Source organism: Phascolarctos cinereus, unplaced genomic scaffold (assembly GCF_003287225.1).
Source record: "Phascolarctos cinereus isolate Bilbo 61053 unplaced genomic scaffold, phaCin_HiC Scaffold_726;HRSCAF=1367, whole genome shotgun sequence".
Taxonomy (NCBI): Eukaryota; Metazoa; Chordata; class Mammalia; order Diprotodontia; family Phascolarctidae; genus Phascolarctos; species Phascolarctos cinereus.
This window is the reverse complement of record NW_027556098.1, coordinates 11,140,714-11,158,261: the sequence shown is the minus strand read 5'-3', so window position 1 is coordinate 11,158,261 and position 17,548 is coordinate 11,140,714. Positions and strand designations below refer to the sequence as shown.

Sequence of the window (17,548 nt, the reverse complement as noted above, 5' to 3'; positions counted from 1 at the left end):
TCCAGTTGCAACATATAGATCAAGACAATGGGAGATGGCCCTGGATGCCATAGAATGTTAGCTTTAGAATAAAAAAAAGACCCAGATCAAGTCCTAATTTTCATACATACTATTTCACCACAAGCAAGTCACTAAATGTCTAAGTTCTCCCTGGTTTTAAGTTATATATGAGTTACTGAGTGGCATTCCTGGAGTGAAGGCTTACACAATGAGAATTCCTCATTCTGATAAATTCACAAGTCTAGACCCAAACAACAAATCCTTATAGATAGGGAAAGCATTTCCCCTGTTTTAAGAATGAGGAAACTGAGGCTTAGAGAGATTAAACCACTTGATCAAGGTCACACAGCTAATAAGTTTCAGAGTCAGGGTTTGAACCCAGGCCCTTTTGATTCCAAATCCAGCACTCTATACAAAATACCACAGTGCCTCTCTACATGAAAGCTAAAAGGGAGGAAGAAAAAAGGAAAAAAAAGAACTATTCCCAGGGGAAAAAAAGCTATCCCAAAGGGAAAAAATGTCTGGGACCTGGACAGGTGAAAGGATTTGGACAGATATCGGAGATAAAATAAAGGGGTCTTGTACAAGGGATCATTAACTTGATATTCTGCTTTGAATCACTTGCCTTTCAAATGTCAAGAGACTCTGGGAAGGAAGGGAAGAAGGCACAGTGACAGTAGAAAAGAGAGAGGGTGGGAGAAGACAGGGCTGGGTTTCACGTCACTCACTGTTTGTCTTCAATTTGCCGGGCTCACTATTCCGACTGCCAGCCTGATTAATAGCTTTGACGATGAAGATGTACTTGGTGCCGCTCTGGAGCCCGTGAACTGTGTAGTGGTTTTGTTTGATGTTGGGCACAATCATCCAGCTGTCGGCAGAGTTACACAAACCTGCAATTTCAACCAAATGCATTTTGTCATGACTTTTTTCCCCCCTTCTTTCTTTCTCTCTCTCTTTCCCCCCCAAAGGCTGCACTTTAGAACTCAAGGAGCAGCATTCAAGAGCTGCATAATTTGAAGTAAATTGAAAGGTAAGTATTTATAAGGTATTGTTGGGTTTTTTTTGGGGGGGAGTGTTAACTCCTCTAAGAAACATGGTCAATATAAAACTGGCTCTCCAGTGCCTTTTTTTAAAAGTAATTTTACCTGCTTCCAGCTGACCAAAATAACTATTCAGATTTAAATAATGATTCAGATTTTAAATCCTTATCTCACCCTCCGTCTTATTCTACCTAAGAGTGAAAACATAGAAAATCCACTTGAAACTTGTCTCGTTTATTAAACATAAGCCTGGGGCAGCTGGGTGGAGCAGTAGACAGAGCATGGGGTCTGGAGTCAGGAAGGCTCCTCTTCCTGAGTTTAAATCCACCATCAGACACTTACTAGCTGTGTGGTCCTGGGCAAGTCACTTAATCCTGTTTGCCTCAGTTTCCCCATCTGTAAAATGAATTGGATAAGGAAATGGCAAACCACTCCAGTATCTTTGTGAGGAAAACCCTTGAATGGGGTCACAAAGAACTGGACCCAACTGAACAAGAAGCATAAGTCTGTGTCACATATAGTAGGTACTAAACAAATATTTGATTTGATTCCTTTCTAATAGTTTCATGTTCTAGAGTAATTTTTTCCCATCTTAAAAGATTCCATTATATGATTATAAACTTCAGTTAGTATTGCCAGGAGCAGCAGGGAGAACTCCTACAATCCAATTCCACAAATATTTATTAAGCAGCCTCTTATGTGAATAGAGTGGAGAGTATAAAAATAAGACAGAATCTTCTGGCCACTACTTTTCTACTGCCCATCCTAATGTCCTTGTAGGCCAAATGTTCTTAACATCTTTTATGTCATGGACCTTTTTTGTAGTCTGGTGAAGTCTCTGGGTCTCTCCTTAGATTAATGTTTTCAAATGCATTAAATATACACAGAAGAACAAAAGAAATCAGTCATGTTGAAATTCTGTTATTGCAATATTACAGAAACAAGTTTATGGATTCCTGGGCCTTAGGCCCTTTGAGTCTGGGACAGAGAAAAGAAGAAACCAGTAAGGGGGAAAAGCAGAGATTGTGTTCATTAACTGAGGCAAATACCTGGTAAGACACTATAACTGTGTTAAGTTAGTTTTAGCAATGATACTAGCAAGAGGAAACTCAAGGCCCAGGCTTGATCTTTGAAAAGTGTCAATAAACAGTGAGCTTTTTGACTAGCCCTATCTTTCCATCTTTTGGCCTCAAAAATAAAACTGCCTCGGGTATGGCAGGGTTCTGCAGGATGTGGGCTAGAAGGCAGGGAGATTTATGATCACAGGAGTATGGACAAGCCTATCTCTTTGTACTTTTAAAAGCTGGCGGATGCTAGGAACTGTTCTTCAGTGGCAGGGCTTACCTTCTCCCTTCCCCCATCTGTCACCACTCTAACAAAATCTTCCTTTTATCCCTGGTGACTGCTCTGTCAGTAGGTTTCCGGAGGCTGCTCAATTTCCTCCATCAATTGGAATTTGAGGTCTGGGCCTCTCCCTTCTTTGAGCTATATAGGAATACACATCTCCTGGGAACTTCTTTTTTATCGAAAGTGTTCCCACTACCTCCCAAAATAGTCTGCAAGTGCCCTTCAGCTGATTTGGGATTCCACACATTAGTTTCTTTTGTTGGTAAAAACATATATACTTAAGGGTGAAAACCATTTATTTCTTTTTCTTTTTCTAAGGCAATTGGGGTTAAGTGACTTGCCCAGGGTCACAGCTAGTAAGTATCAAGTGTTTGCTCTGAGGCCAGATTGAACTCAGGTCCTCCTGACTTCAGGGCAGTGCTCCATATTTCTTCAGAATGAAACATGGAATATCAGTCAAGTCAAAAAATAAGATACGGATGGGATTTTTCTCTATTGACTGGATATTCTAGTCATTTTCTCATTACAAAAAGATAGTGATTTTTCTCCCCCCAATTACATGTTAAATTTTTTTTTAACATTTATTTTAAGTTTTGAGTTCCAAATTCTATTCCTCTTTCCCTTCCGGAGATGATAAGCAATCTGGTACTGGTTATAAACCTGCAATTATGTAAAACATTTCTGTATTAGTCATTTTGTACAGGAAGATTCAAGATGTTACTCTTCTTAATGAAGGCTATGATAAAGTTAAAAAAATAGTGATTTTTCTCCAGCACCAGTACATAGACACAGGGCTTGGCACATAGCACATAGTAAATGTATTTTCATTCATTCAGTGTAAGCAACTTTTTCATCTACCCTGTTTCCAAATCCCAACTCTGTTAAGATTTCATATACAGGGTAAGAGTAACCCATTGCACATTATTATAATGGAATACTATAATGCAATTAAGCCGGACAATTATGAGAAGACAAAGAAATCTGGAAAGACTTTTTTTTAAAAAAAGAACCAATAGAATGAATTACACACTAATCATAATCATGTAAAGAAAAAGTGAACAAGCATGATAGAAGATCCTGAAAAGGACTTAGAGAGAGGAGGTATTAGTAAATTTTATACCTTTAAATTAATTTACATGAAAATAGTTACCAAGAAAGTATAGCTTATATTGATATTTAATATTAAGTTTTTAATAAAATATTTGATTTCTTTAAAGTTATGGTAAAAGCATAATATTCCACACTCGGTCTGTATTATTTAGAAATCTGAAGGTAGGAAAGACAAAGGAAGAAGCAGCCAGACACCCATTTTTTTTTCTTCTTCTTCTTCCTCCTCTCCATGTCTCTTGTCTCTTGTCAAAGCCCACTGAGCAAGCCCCTACTTGAAAAACCTGGCTGGAATGCCATAAAATGGTTAGCAAACCAGAGCAATTCCCTGCCTCTTACTTATCAAATGCAATCTCTTTCAACCTCCCTCCTTCTTGAATGTGAATGAAATGAACTCAATTCTTTAGAATCCTTGAGATTTAGGAACTTTATGGCTAATTTTACTTCTGTGCTTCAAAGATTTGTTATTTTATTGATGTAATCCTGTAGATGGCAACTCCTCTACCCTATGGTGATCAGCCTTTCCAGGCCTCTATCTGCCACAGGTTGGTCTCTGAATGACAGCTACATAGTTAATTGCCAGGCTGGTACTGGACACCATTCCAGTTCAGTAGGACTGCTTCTTTAGCACAGCCTTGGGAAGCCTGGTTTCATTTCCATACCACCCCTGAGGCAACAAGGAGGCTATTAGTGGAGGCAAAAATCTAACTCTTCAATTTAAATCTCACCAAAAGAGGGAAAATTTTGACCTTTGCACCATGGGCCCTGAATGGCATTTAGCTACCTTTTGGAATTTAATAAGCATACAACAATATTAATGCAGAAATTCTAACAAAGCATTTCCATTGTCCATGGTCAGATCACCAAAATGCACTGTTATCATTCAACAAGAACTAGGTAATCATGATGACGACAGTGACAAAATGAAACAAAGACAACAAAAGAGTAAAATGAGACTCTTACCTGCTGTTCTGTTTTTACAATTTTACTGTTTAGTTTCATGTGTGGAAATAAAACAGCTAATGTGGTCTAGGCAAGTGAATGTAAAAATGTTTCAATAAACTTTATATCACTGAGCAACCCCAAAGCTCAGGTTTAATTTAGTGGTGGGAATGCTTTCAGGGACATTATAACACAGATGTCTAAAATTGCTTCAGACTGAAACTTGGCATACAATCCAAGGCCCTAGCCCAACAATGATATAATTTTTTTTAATCTTTTCAAAATAAAAAGGGAGGTAGGCTGTCCTCATTACTTAGAAAAGTTCACTAAATTTTCAGAAAATGTTAAAACAACAGAAAGGTTTATGGAAGGGCAAAAATGGGTTGGGTAAATTTATATTTGGATAATGTGTTTTAATCCCCACTAGGAACTATTGATGTTTAGATTCAGCTCTACAATATGACTGTCAAGATAATAGGTGAATGGAAGTAAAGATACATTTCCCATTTTTTCTTTTGGAATTTGGAGTAAGTGGAAGAAGAAAACATGAAGAGTATTATTACTATTATTTTGCTATTCTTGACACTGGGCCAGAACTATTTAACATCCTGCATCTGGTGCCTCATTTCTCTAGCTTCTTCCTAAATGCCCAAACTCAGATATCCCACTGTGTAGTGTTGAGAAGGAAGGTTAAGTTTTACATTTTACTTCCAAGAAACTACCCCACAAATCGGTTCCAAATATGGTAACTTTTCTTTTCTCCAAACCAATTTGTAGAACCAAGTGATCTTCCCACATTCAAATTCTCTAATATAACCCAAAGTGTTAAAGAACATTGATGGAACTTGCAAGATAATTAGTTCATAATGAACCCTAATTGCCTTTTCTCAATCATACATTTTTCTGTCTCCAAGCATTTAAGATCAGGAGGCGAGGAACATTTTTCTCAATGCCATAGCTCATTACAAGATTTTAATTACATTTGGGATTTCAGACCCCTGTATTCAAGCCAGCCATCTTGCTATAAAACATTATATGACATAGCCAATGTGGAAACCCCTTGGAGAAGCTGTAAACCAACTGCTAACCTCCTTTCACTCTTTGTAAAGATGTGATAGATTTGCACATTTCTTCTTCTCTAAAAATAACAGTATGTTTAATGACCTTTCATGAACTTCTTTTAATTACATGGATTAAATACAGATTATACTGATAAGAAGACCTAATGATGATTCTGCCTTTTGATTTTTATGTTTCTAGTCAAGTGCAAAGCCATCAGAAATAAGCCTCATTTAAACCTCATGGGTTTTTTTTTAAAGGCAATCCATATAATTTTTAAAACGTGGAAATATTTAAAAATAAGTACAACTTTATAATAATAAAAAATTATATTTACTGTTGTTGCTTATTGGTTAATCGATTAGTCATGTCCAATTCTTTATGACTCCATTTTGGGGTTTTCTGGGCAAAGATACTGTAGTGGTTTGCCATTTCTTTCCCTAGCTCATTTTACAGATGAGAAAACTGAAGCAAGTATGGTTAAGTGATTTTCCTAGGTTCACACGACTAGAAATTATATACTATCTCAAATCATAAATCATTTCTTCATAGACTCTCATTTTATCTTCATAACAACTCTATGAGGTAGATAGTCTAAGTACAGAAGAAGACAGGCTGAGAAAGGTGAAGGAGCTTACCCTCACTTGTGCAGATATTAATAATAGTTGGCAATTAAATAGCACTTTGAGGTTTGCAAATCCCTTTACTCAGATTATCTCATTTGGCCCTTACAACCACTCTGAGAGATAGGTGTTATTATCCCTATTTTAAGTTGAGGTTAAGTGATTTTCCCAGGGTCATGCTGCTAATAAATAAGTATCTGAGGCAGGATTTTAAACTCGGATCTTCCGGTCTGCAAGTATAACACTCTATCCTCTGCATCACTGTAGCTGTCTCGGTAACAGTAAGGGGCACAGCTAGAACTGAACTTGGTCCTTCTGATGACAAAAAAAAAAATTACAAAAAAACCCCTCAGTCTGCAAGTTCTTTGGTGGAAAGAAGTATTTTCCTCATCAGTCTTTGTTGTTGAACTGAATGTAAACAATGACTATAATACATTATGCAGTAGAATACAACAGGTCCATTAGTACATATGTCTTGGACAGATGTTGCATATGCACAGCAAACTGGGCTAAGAATTGAATAGAAGGAGGAAGACATCCTGGGTTGTACTTGGGAAATTCTGCAATGCTTTTCAATGACTTTGAGGCTTCTCCCCCAAATCTATCTTTTTTTAAAATAGATTTTCTTCTAGTGCTGTGCAATATCTATAAATCACACAATACCATAGTCACTGGAGAATCAAAATTGTTGTTCACATAAAGGGCTATGGATAAGCGCATCATGGGCATAGGTAGGCCACAACATGTTTTCAACAACCAGCTGAGCAAAATGTTGTGTTAAATAGTCATCCAAGAGCTATATTATAGGAAAAGGAGGTGGGTTAGCCATGTGGCAGAAATGGACGAAGATGACATGGATAGTTATGCTGCGCTGGTGCCCACATGCTACCAACAGATTTGTGGAAGGCCTCTAACATGTTGATTAGACATCTTGTAAAGGACTTGAAGAACAATATGAAAGACAGTAGCCCAGGACAAGAGGATATGAGAGGCCAGTGACATGCACCGTCGCAGGGTGCTCGCACATTGATGAGATCATGGTTTAAATAGAAGTAATGAAGTATAGGGTGAAGATCAGACTAGAAGATCTTGAAGGCCCATTCCAGGTGAGCCACCCCATGACATTTGACCTAAGCAACCTTTGATTATGGCAGCTAGATGGCACAGTAGGTAGAGCACTGGACCTGTAGTCAGGAAGACTTGTCTTCCTGGGTTCAGATCCAGCCTCAGATATTTACTAGCTGTGTGACCCTGGGCAAGTCACTTATCCCTGTCTGCCTCAGTTTCCTCATCTGTAAAATGAGCTGGAGAAGGAAATTACAAACTACTCTAGTATCTTTGCCAAGGCAACCCCAAATGGGGTCATGAAGATTTGGACAGGACTGAAACAACTGAATAACAAAACCTTTAACCAATACGGAACCCAAACTCTACTTCTTTTAATCAAAAGGACTGATAAACTTTAGTGTTGCCTGTTATTTTAAGAGACAAAATTGTTAACAACCTTTTCTGTAATTGAGTTGGCTTTTAATTTTAGCTCATTCTTTGAATGTCATACTTGGAAATGTTCAGGACTTGACTACATTGGTTTGGCTGAATTAAGAAGCCAGAAAAAGAGTGCTAAGAACCCTGCATGTGCTCCCGAGTCAGGTCAGCACCTGCATTACTGTTTTACATCAGCCCTGGGAGGACCAGTCTGTTTAGCACCTGAGCAGTAAATGAGGCAGACCTGGAATGTAATGCCAGTTCCTCGCATAAAGTCCTTTCTGGCAACAGGTGCTGTGCATCAAACATTAGGCAGACAACTTTCCTGAAACATCAAATGTAAATCTGGGAGTTCCCAGACACTTAACTGCTTTACTATACAATATTTACACATATTTTATGTGTTTATGCATTTAAATAATTTATGAATTAGCCAGGTGGAAAACCATTTTATCTGGAGAGACTAATTTCATGCAATAGATCCTGAAATACAGATTGTTTTAGCATGAGGTTAGGATTTAGGTTTCAAGTCACTTGATTCATGGTGGGATAATACTACTTAACAATAGCTCCATTAGCATTCGAAGATTTGAGAAACTTTTCTATTTTGTCCTTATGAGGATCAAGTTAAAACAACTTCAGAGAAATGTGTACAAGACTACAGTATTTCTCAAATAACAATACTGTCATTCCCTTCCTTCCTCCTTCACATAATAATAATAATGGATTATAAATGGGGAGTAGGACAGCTAGGTGGCATAGTGGATAGAGCACTTAGCTTGGAATCAATCAAGAGCTCTCCTCTTCCTGAGTTCAAATCCAGCCTCAGACACTTACTAGCTGTGTGACCCTGTGTAAGTCACTTAACTGGTTAACCCTTTTTGCCTCCATTCCTCATCTGTAAAATGAGCTGAAGAAGGAAAGGGCAAACCACTCTAATATCTTTGCCGAGAAAACCCCCAAAACGGGATCACAAACTGTTGAACGTGACTGAATAACAACAACAAATATGGGCAACGCTCTATGGTTTACAAAGTGATTTCACATGTATAATGAAAAGGCCAAATTTCAAAAAAGAATACTTGGGCTAGATCCTGGCCAGGTGACCATAGGCAAGAAGCTCTTTCTTCTCTCTGGGCCTAGATTGGGTCATTTGTAAAATGTGGATAATAATACTGAGCCTACCTACTTAAAAGGTCAAGTGTTATTTTCCCCATTTCACAAATGACCCAATCTAGGGTATTATGGGTGAGCTACTGCATGTGGAAGGACTTTATAAACTGTAAAGGGCCATGTAAAGTAAGGTATTATTACTGTCCCCACATACATCAACTTCAAGTAGGTAGACAGAACCAGGGATTATGATCTTTACAGATGAAGAAACTGGGGTTGAGAAATTATTCTGATAGCCATTCATTAAGTTGAACTTGTTCCAAGTTACATATTCCAGCTATATGACATAGTCATTCAAGAATTTTGGTCCTTTTAAGGGGACAAGAGAACAGGGGGATGATAGAGAGGAGGGCAGACTGGGAAAGGGGGTAATCAGAAGTAAATACTTCTGAGGAGGGACAGGGTCAAAAGAAAGAATAGAATAAATGGGAGGGCAGGATAGGATTAAGGGAAATAGAGTGAGTTTTTCACAACATGTCTACTAAGGAAGTGTTTTGCATAACTGCACGTGTACAACCTATATTGAGTTGCTTGCCTTTTCAATGAGGGTGGGTGGGGAGGGAGGAAGAGAGAAAATTTGAAACCTAAAGTTTTAAAAACATATGTTTTTAAAAAAATGTTTTCACATGCTACTGGGAAATAAGAAATATAGGAAATGTGGTACAGAAGTCTGGAAAATAGAAGGGGAAGGGGATAAGAGAAGGGGAGAGAGATAGAAAAGAGGACAGAATAGGGGAAGGGATATTCATAATGCATGACATCTTGGGGTGGGAGGAGATGGGGTGAAAATTCGGAACTCAAAAACTTGTGGAAGTGAATGTTGAAAACTTAAAATAAACAAAGTTATATTAAAAAAAAAAAGAAGGTCTGGCTCTTAGGTGACTGTCATGGTTTCTTCCAGCTATTTTTAGTCTGTATGGTACAGTATAGTGGTTGTTCAATCATTTTTCAATTGTGTAAGGCAGTGTCAACACGTTAAATTTCTTAGATCACTTGTCTATTTTTTTGTTCCTATTACATTATTCCTTGGTCTTGTATCCTACTTAATTGTGGGCATGCCATAATCCACATAGTCCATTGAAAACTCTTGTAGTTCAAAGAAAGTGCTGTTTTTCACCTTTGCATACCCAATATGTGGCACTGTGCTTTGAACATAATAGGTGATTAATAAATCTCGTGTGAATTGAATTGAACATTTATTAAACAATAATTGCATGTAAATCATTATGGTTTTTTACAGATAAGTACTGTACCTATGATTTTATTGATATAAAGAACTCCTGAGGGACTAAAAAAAAAAATTTTGGTCCTTTTAATCCTTTGTAGATCTGTGAAGAATTTTGATTACTATATTCTTTGGGGGTGAATAATGATTCTGCTCCTTTTACTTGGCTTTCTGAACCTATAAAATCTTCTGTCTCCCTGAATGCTACTCCCCATACTTTCTAACATTTTCTGAAATATACCTTCTTTGAGTAACTTACTCTATTATACAGCTTATTATCCATGAGCAGTATCCATCCCAGAACACTAAGCCTATTATCTCTAGAGTTGGCTTGTAATATGGAATTCCTTATTAGCCTGAGTTGGCTCAGTCTTATGTCCCTATGTGCTCTCTGGCTGAACACCTGTACCATCACTGCACCCTTTAGAATGCATACTTCCAGCCTGAGATGTTGTAGGTTAACCTTGGTTTTTATTACACATGGATAACTCTTCTATATACAGAGATGCTTAACAGGGTGTAATGCCAGTGATCATACCATCTCTGCTACTGCCATTGATTTGTGACCTCGGATAGAAAACCAATTTACATTCTCTCTCATCCTTTTTAAAATACGTATTAATAAGCATCTACTATATCTGAGACATTATTTGAGGTGCTAGGGATACAAAAAAAAGGCAAAAGATAGTACCTGTGTGTTTCAAGGAGTCTAATAAGTGATTCTTGTCAGTCTCTTCTCATAAATCCTTGACACAGATGGGACCCACCCAATATACTGCAGCCCTTTCTCTGGCTCATTTGATATGTGAGAACAAATACAATACAAACGTTGGCTTTTGTTTCAAAGAAATGCTTGGGCTTATTAGATACATGATGCACAGCCCATCAACTGCCCAGGAGGGAGTAGTGAGGGTAAAAGTACATAGAGGTGTGTGTATTGGCCATAACTCAAAAGGTTTAAAACAGCTTCCTTCCATTTAGAGTTGATGCACACCAAAAAACCAAAAACCAAACAGAAGAATAACAAAAGGGAAAAGATCCTTATGTGTTTTTCTCTTTAGAAGGGATAAGCCTTTTATACTTTATATGTCTTAAGAGATTGTTCTACTTCTTTAGCACTATAATCATTTAAGATGGTTTTAGTTTTAAAAAAACTCTATCCCTGTTATCGAGGCTGCAGGTAGGAGAAATAAAATCTACCCTTTCCCAAATGGATTTCATAAAACAAACAAAAACCACAACTCGGATTTCCGCTAATTGTGAGACTGTTTTTTTTTCTCCAAGTAATACACTCTTCTAACTGTAAAAATAGAATGAGACACTTAAATTCTAATATTTGCTAATTAAGTGTGTGATCCAGTTAAAGAGCAGTAATTGAAAAACTTCATAATTACTATAAGATTCTTTTAAATGTGGCTAGGAAGAAAATACATGACATATTAGATTTCCTAAATATTAATAATTGAGCATCAATAGTATCCTTTTTAGGGAAGCTAGGAGGTATAGTAGATAGAGTGCCAGACCTGGAGTCAGGAAGATATGAGTTCAAATTTGGTCTCAGATACTTTCTAGCTGTGTGACCACCCTGGGCAAGTCACTTAACTCTGTTGCCTCAATTTCCTCACCTGTAAAATGTCCTAGAGAAGGAAATGGCAAACCACTCCAGTATCTTTGCCAAGAAGACCTCAAATGGAGTCACAGAGTCGGACATGCCTATAATGACTGAACATCTGCAGTATCTTTTTAAAAATAGCCTTATTTTTATCTAAACCTATTAGGTGGCCTTTAACTACCTGTATACATATAAGGAAAGGATAGAGGAATAAGGGTGGTTATTTACAAGGGCCATCAAATGACCCTGGCTTAGGTTGATTCTTGGCATGAAGAAAATCTTCCCACATTCTACACTCTTTACCCCCATGTTATATTCTTGAACTTGCACTGTGTGGTCATTTGCTCCATCACATTTGGATCCGTTGCTTCTGAGATCATTCAATGGTCATCTTCACACAGAGAAGTCTCAGATTTATCCAACACGATTTTTTCATCTGGGCTCTAGTTTTATGTCACCAACTGCCTACTGGACATTTTGAACTGTCTGACCCACAGTTTTCTCAAGCCCAGCATGTCCTAAACAGAACTCATTACCTTTCTCCAAAACCTCTACTTTCTTCCCAATTTGCATATTATGGTGAGGGCACTTTTATCCTGATCACGTAAATTGGAAACATCGGTATCATGCCTGACTTCTCACTCTTGCTCAGTCCAATCAGTTACCAAATCTTGTTTTTCCTATCTCCACAACATCTCTCACATCCATCCCCTTCCCTCCATTCGCACAGCTACCATTATTATTCAGGTTCCCATCACCTCGTGACTGGACTATTGGAATCGCTTTCTAATTGGACTTCCATTCTCAAGTTTCTCCCAAACCCATCTTCCCAAAGTGATTTTTGTCAAACACAGTTGTAACTACGTCAGTCTCCTACTCAATAAACTCCAATGGCTCTTTGTTACCTCTCTGATCAAATATAAACTCTTGTTTGGAATTTAAAGCCCTTTACAACCTGGCACCTTCTTATCTTTCCAGTCTTTTATCACATTACTCCCTGTCATTAACTCTACAGTCCAGCTACATTAACCGACATTTCTTTTTTTTGGCTAGGCATTGGGGTTAAGGGACTTGCCCAGGATCACACAGCTAGTAAGTGTCAAGTGTCTAAGGTTGCATTTGAACTCAGGTCCTCCTGACTCCAGTGCCAGTGCTTTATCCACTGCGTCACCTAGCTGCCCCTAATCGACATTTCTTTTCACATCTTCATGCCTTTGTCCTCATTGTTCATCATGGCTAGAATGCTCTCTCTTCTAAACTCTTACGTCTTAGAATCTCTGGTGCCCTTTAAGATTCAGCTCAAATGATAACTTTTATAAGAGGCCTTTCCTTGTCCTCCAGTTTCTAGTGCCTTCTCCCCAAAGGCTACCTTTCACCTACTCTGGGATTTTCTCATATATATGTGGTTACCTCCATTAGAATACAAATTCTTTGAGGGCAGAGATTATTTTTGGTTTTTCTTTTTATCTCCAGCACTTAACATAGGCCAGACATATAGTAAGCCCTTAATATAATTGTTGATTGGTTAATTGCCAAATGTAAAAATGAATCAGAAGTAATAACTAATATGTAAACTCATGAAGACATTAAAAAAAGAATAAATTTTTTCTTTACTGTATTCTGATACACACCCAACAAGGAAAAAAAATACTCAGAAAACATTATCTGTCTTCTGTCCCCAAGAGTTAGTGGAAACCACTTCCTGAAATATTACCTGGTCCCTCCTAATGATGAGTTTTCATGTTCTCTTCATAGTTCTCCTTCTCTCCAAAGCACATTGGCCACAACATCCTTCTTGAAATGCCTCTCTACTTTTTAATTCCGTAACAATGTACTTTCTTAACTCTCCTACTTTTCAGACTGCTCCTTCTCTGTTTGGTTTTTTGGTTTCCCTTCCTTTTCCTTTCTTTTAAATATAAATATTTCCCCAGGCACAGTTCTTTGACTTTTCCTGTATAGATGATCTTACTCAGCAGCTTGGTCCAATCTCATAGCATACACTATCACTTCATGTCTTTAGGCCTCAAACTAAAAAAAAAAAATCCAGTCATGCAGCTCCGATTGTTGGATATCACCACCTGATGGTCCCACTAGCACTTCAAATTCAATATGTCCAAAATTAAAGACATCTTCATCCTTCCAAACCTGCTCCATCTCTTGATTTTTCTATTTTTTCCTGATATTGACACCAATATTTCTCAGTTTCCCAAGTTGAATTTTATCCTTGATTCCTTCCTGTTCTTTAGCCGAAAGGCCAGTCAGGCTCCAAGGACTGTTGATTTTATGACCACAACATCTCTTGAATTGAACCCCTTAGTTCTACTATTTCAGATTAAGCACTCATAATTTCTCACTTGGACTATTAGAACAGCTTCCCAAATATTCTCCCTTGTTTCAAGTTCTTTCCTTTCCAAGATACCCTACACAAAACATCCAGATAAATCTCTGATTGTATTACCTTCCCTGCTCAAAAAACTTGAATGGTTTCCCACTGTCTACCAAATAAAGCCCAGATTCCTCAGGGCCAGCTTTTATGTCTTTATCAGCTTGTACACTGGTTATTATTATCCCCATTTTTAGCCTTAGTTTATTTTACTCCCCTACACATACCCCCTGCTATAGTCAAACTAGATTATACACTGTTCTCTGGGTGTTCTACCCTTCTCTGCCCCCCACACCTTTGTTAACATGCTTTTTACTAGAATGTCTTCTCCCAATTTTGTGCCTATAAAATCCTTCCCATTCTTCAAGGCCGGACAAATAAGTGCCACCTCATTCATCATGCCTTCCCCGATCCCCTTGCTATAATCTCTCCTATGTCTGAACTTTCTTAGTCTTTAAAACAACAACAACAAACATTTATATAGCATTTGTATATGTAAATGTATACATTTTTGTATACATATTTTGTATAATTAAGTCTGGTTGCTTTCATCTTAACAATTTAAAGAAGTTAGTGAAGGAATGAGAATTTTGATTAGGGTAGGAGAGAGAAAGGAAGTTGATAATCTTACACCTGTATACTTTACAAAAATTGAAGACAGCTTTACAAACATGACCATGGATGATAAGTGTTATTAACCCCATTTTATAGATGAGGAAAATAAGGAAGAGGCTAAATGGCTTGACAGGGTCTTCCTTACTCCAGGGCCAATGGTTTATTCACTGTGCCACCCAGCTGTCTCCACATTTTATTCCACTCAAATTATGATTTGTATGACCATGACATAGAAACATATACATTTATGTATATTCCTTGAAGGGCTATATAAATGTGAATTATTATTATCATAATTAATTATTTCTACTGGTCCATGAACTGACACTGGTCAACTCTATAACTAATTTTTTTTTACTAGACCTACTAAACTTTTACTTTTCGTTACTAGACTATAAACTTTTTGAGGATAAGGACTGTGTTTTATTCAATATCTTATTCCATATGGTAGTTGGCACAGTATTTTACACATAAAAGGCACTCAATAAATATTTATTAAATGAATGCACAAAAACTACTGTCCAGTGAATAACTAATAAACTCAAGATTAGTCTGAGTTAGCTTTGCCAAAAGAGTTGAGGGAAGCAAAATATAACCTCCCTTCATCCTTTTTTTTTTGTGCTGCAAGTGTGTAGTCCTCCTATTTCTATGAAAGGATAAGGTGAGAAAGAATTAAAATGATTTTTCTTTCTGTGTATATAGATTCTCATTTGAGATAATTTGATACCTCTCTGCCACAGTGAAAATCTACTTTGTAATCAACTTAGCCTGAATTTTCCACAAGGTGATTTTTCATCATACTTTAATGTAAATAGGCAGGCTTAAGTTTATGGGCAAATTATATTCCAAAAATCCATTTGTAAGTCAGTTTTGGTACCAGAAGGACATTTTTCCAAAGAAGTGGAGCCTATATAACTCATCTAAAATTTGGTGGAACTGTAGTTCCGAATAATAAATAGTCCAAGCTCTGAGATCAAGATTACATGGCATATAGTAGAGAGGAAGAATAGGAACTAGAGAATGAAACCTCCCTGAAGGCAAGGCTTATTTCAGTTTTCATTTTATATCTCCAGTGCCTAGCACTTGGCACATGATAGACATTTGATAAGTGTTTGTTAAATGAATGAAGAAAAGAGAAATAGGAAGGAGAGAAGGTTGGTGTTGAGTTGTAGAAAAGGAAAAAAGGGGATATCCTTTTCATATTGAAGGAGTAGTCCTGGGTCATGTTTTAAATTTGGCAGTTTCTTCTACCTTCTAATACTCCCCTACATCCACTTCGTGTCCTAAACACCCACTGCACATACTACACATACTTTACACATTTACTACTCTACACATACTTTCCCTGTTTCTATAAAGTATACAGGTATAAGATTATCAACTTCCTTTCTCTCTCCTACCCTAATCAATTCTCATTCCTTCACTGCAGCTAACTTCTTTAAATTGTTAGGATGAAAGCAACCAGACTTAATTAAATTATACAAAAAGCTGAATAACTACATACCTAGAGGAATTTGCATTTACTAAAGAGGAGACTTGTTTAATGACTCTAACTGGTGAAATACTTCTAGGCAGGAGGCATGCTCATAACAGGCAACCTCTAGCAGTATTCCCTAGCCCAAAGTAGACTAGTAAATATCTAAATTCTCTTCTGCTCTCAGCAGTCTCAAAGCCAAGGCTCAAGGAACGATGAATACAAACCAGGTGATGGAAGGAACAGAGGGTGGGAGAGGCATGATTTTAAGAAGAGGATTAGAAAAAGAACTCTGTATTTTTGTTTTTAAAATTTTGGAAGTGTTAGGATATAAGAACCTTTGGTTTTATGGACCAGTAAAAATTGGTTATAAAGTCAACTAATGTCAGTTCATGGACCAGTGGAAATCATAATAATAACTCACATTTTTATAGTACCTCAAGGTTTGTGCATTTTATTTCATTTGATCTTCACAACAACTCTTTGAAGTACATGCCATAATTATCCCTATGTTACATTGTTCAGCACAGTACCTGGTACTTAATACCAGGAGCTTAATAAATGCTTGTTGACTTAAAGATAGGGAAATTGAAGCTCAAAGAAATTAAGTGATTTGCACAAGGTCACATGAGGCAGGATTTGATCCTAGGTTTTCCTGACTCCAAGCCTAGAATTCTATCTAGTACTCCAGGAAAGAAGCAATAAACTTGAGTAACTTGGGGTGAGTTCTCTATTATTGCTACTTCATGATTTCTCTCCTTTATGTAGAACTCTTACTGTTGAGTCGTTTTAGTAGTGTCTGGTTCTTTGTGAACCCATTTGGGGTTTTCTTGGCAAAGATAATGGAGTAGTTTTGTCATTTCCTTCTCCAGCTCCTTTTACAGATTAGGAAACTGAGGCAGAGTTAAATGATTTGCCCAAGGTCACAGCTAGTAAATGGTTGAGGCTAGATTTGAACTCAAGAAGAAGAGTCTTCCTGACCGCAGGCCAGTCCTCTATCCACTGAGCCGCCTTGGAACTTACTGGTTCTTAAAAGTTCAGGTCCTTCTGCTCATTCCCCCAATACCCACCTCCCAGGAGTTCCTATGGCAGGAGCAGCCAGGTCTCCTGTGGAAAGATGGATGTGAGCTTGAGGAGCAGACAAAAGGGTACTTATTTTTATGCCGACTATATAGGAGTTGAGGATTGTCTAGGCTCCTTTTAAGTTCATCATGAAACATATATATATATATATATATATATATATATATATATATATATATATGTATATATTTTTGCTGAGCATCAGATCTACTTTCTATTTTTCCCCATTCATGTCTTTGGCTTCAGTCTGGTATTCAAGGAAAAATGTATGCAATGAAATACAATACAAGCTTATTCAAAGCCAAACTTATTTGAAACTACTACCATTCACTGTGATAGGATACTCTATTATTTAATAAAATTCTGCCACCATCCCTTTT

At 37.3% G+C, this 17,548-nt stretch overlaps 1 protein-coding gene across 4 annotated transcripts in view; it reads right to left on the bottom strand.

Annotated features, from left to right (window-relative positions):
* Positions 1–17,548, bottom strand: part of MID1 (midline 1) — a 436,773-nt gene that overhangs the window by 14,007 nt on the left and 405,218 nt on the right. For all 4 annotated transcript variants that reach the window (XM_021006246.2, XM_021006248.2, XM_021006245.2 and 1 more), the window contains exon 8: positions 729–890. In XM_021006246.2, coding sequence (XP_020861905.1) covers positions 729–890 — 162 coding nt within the window. The remainder of the gene's footprint in view (positions 1–728; positions 891–17,548) is intronic.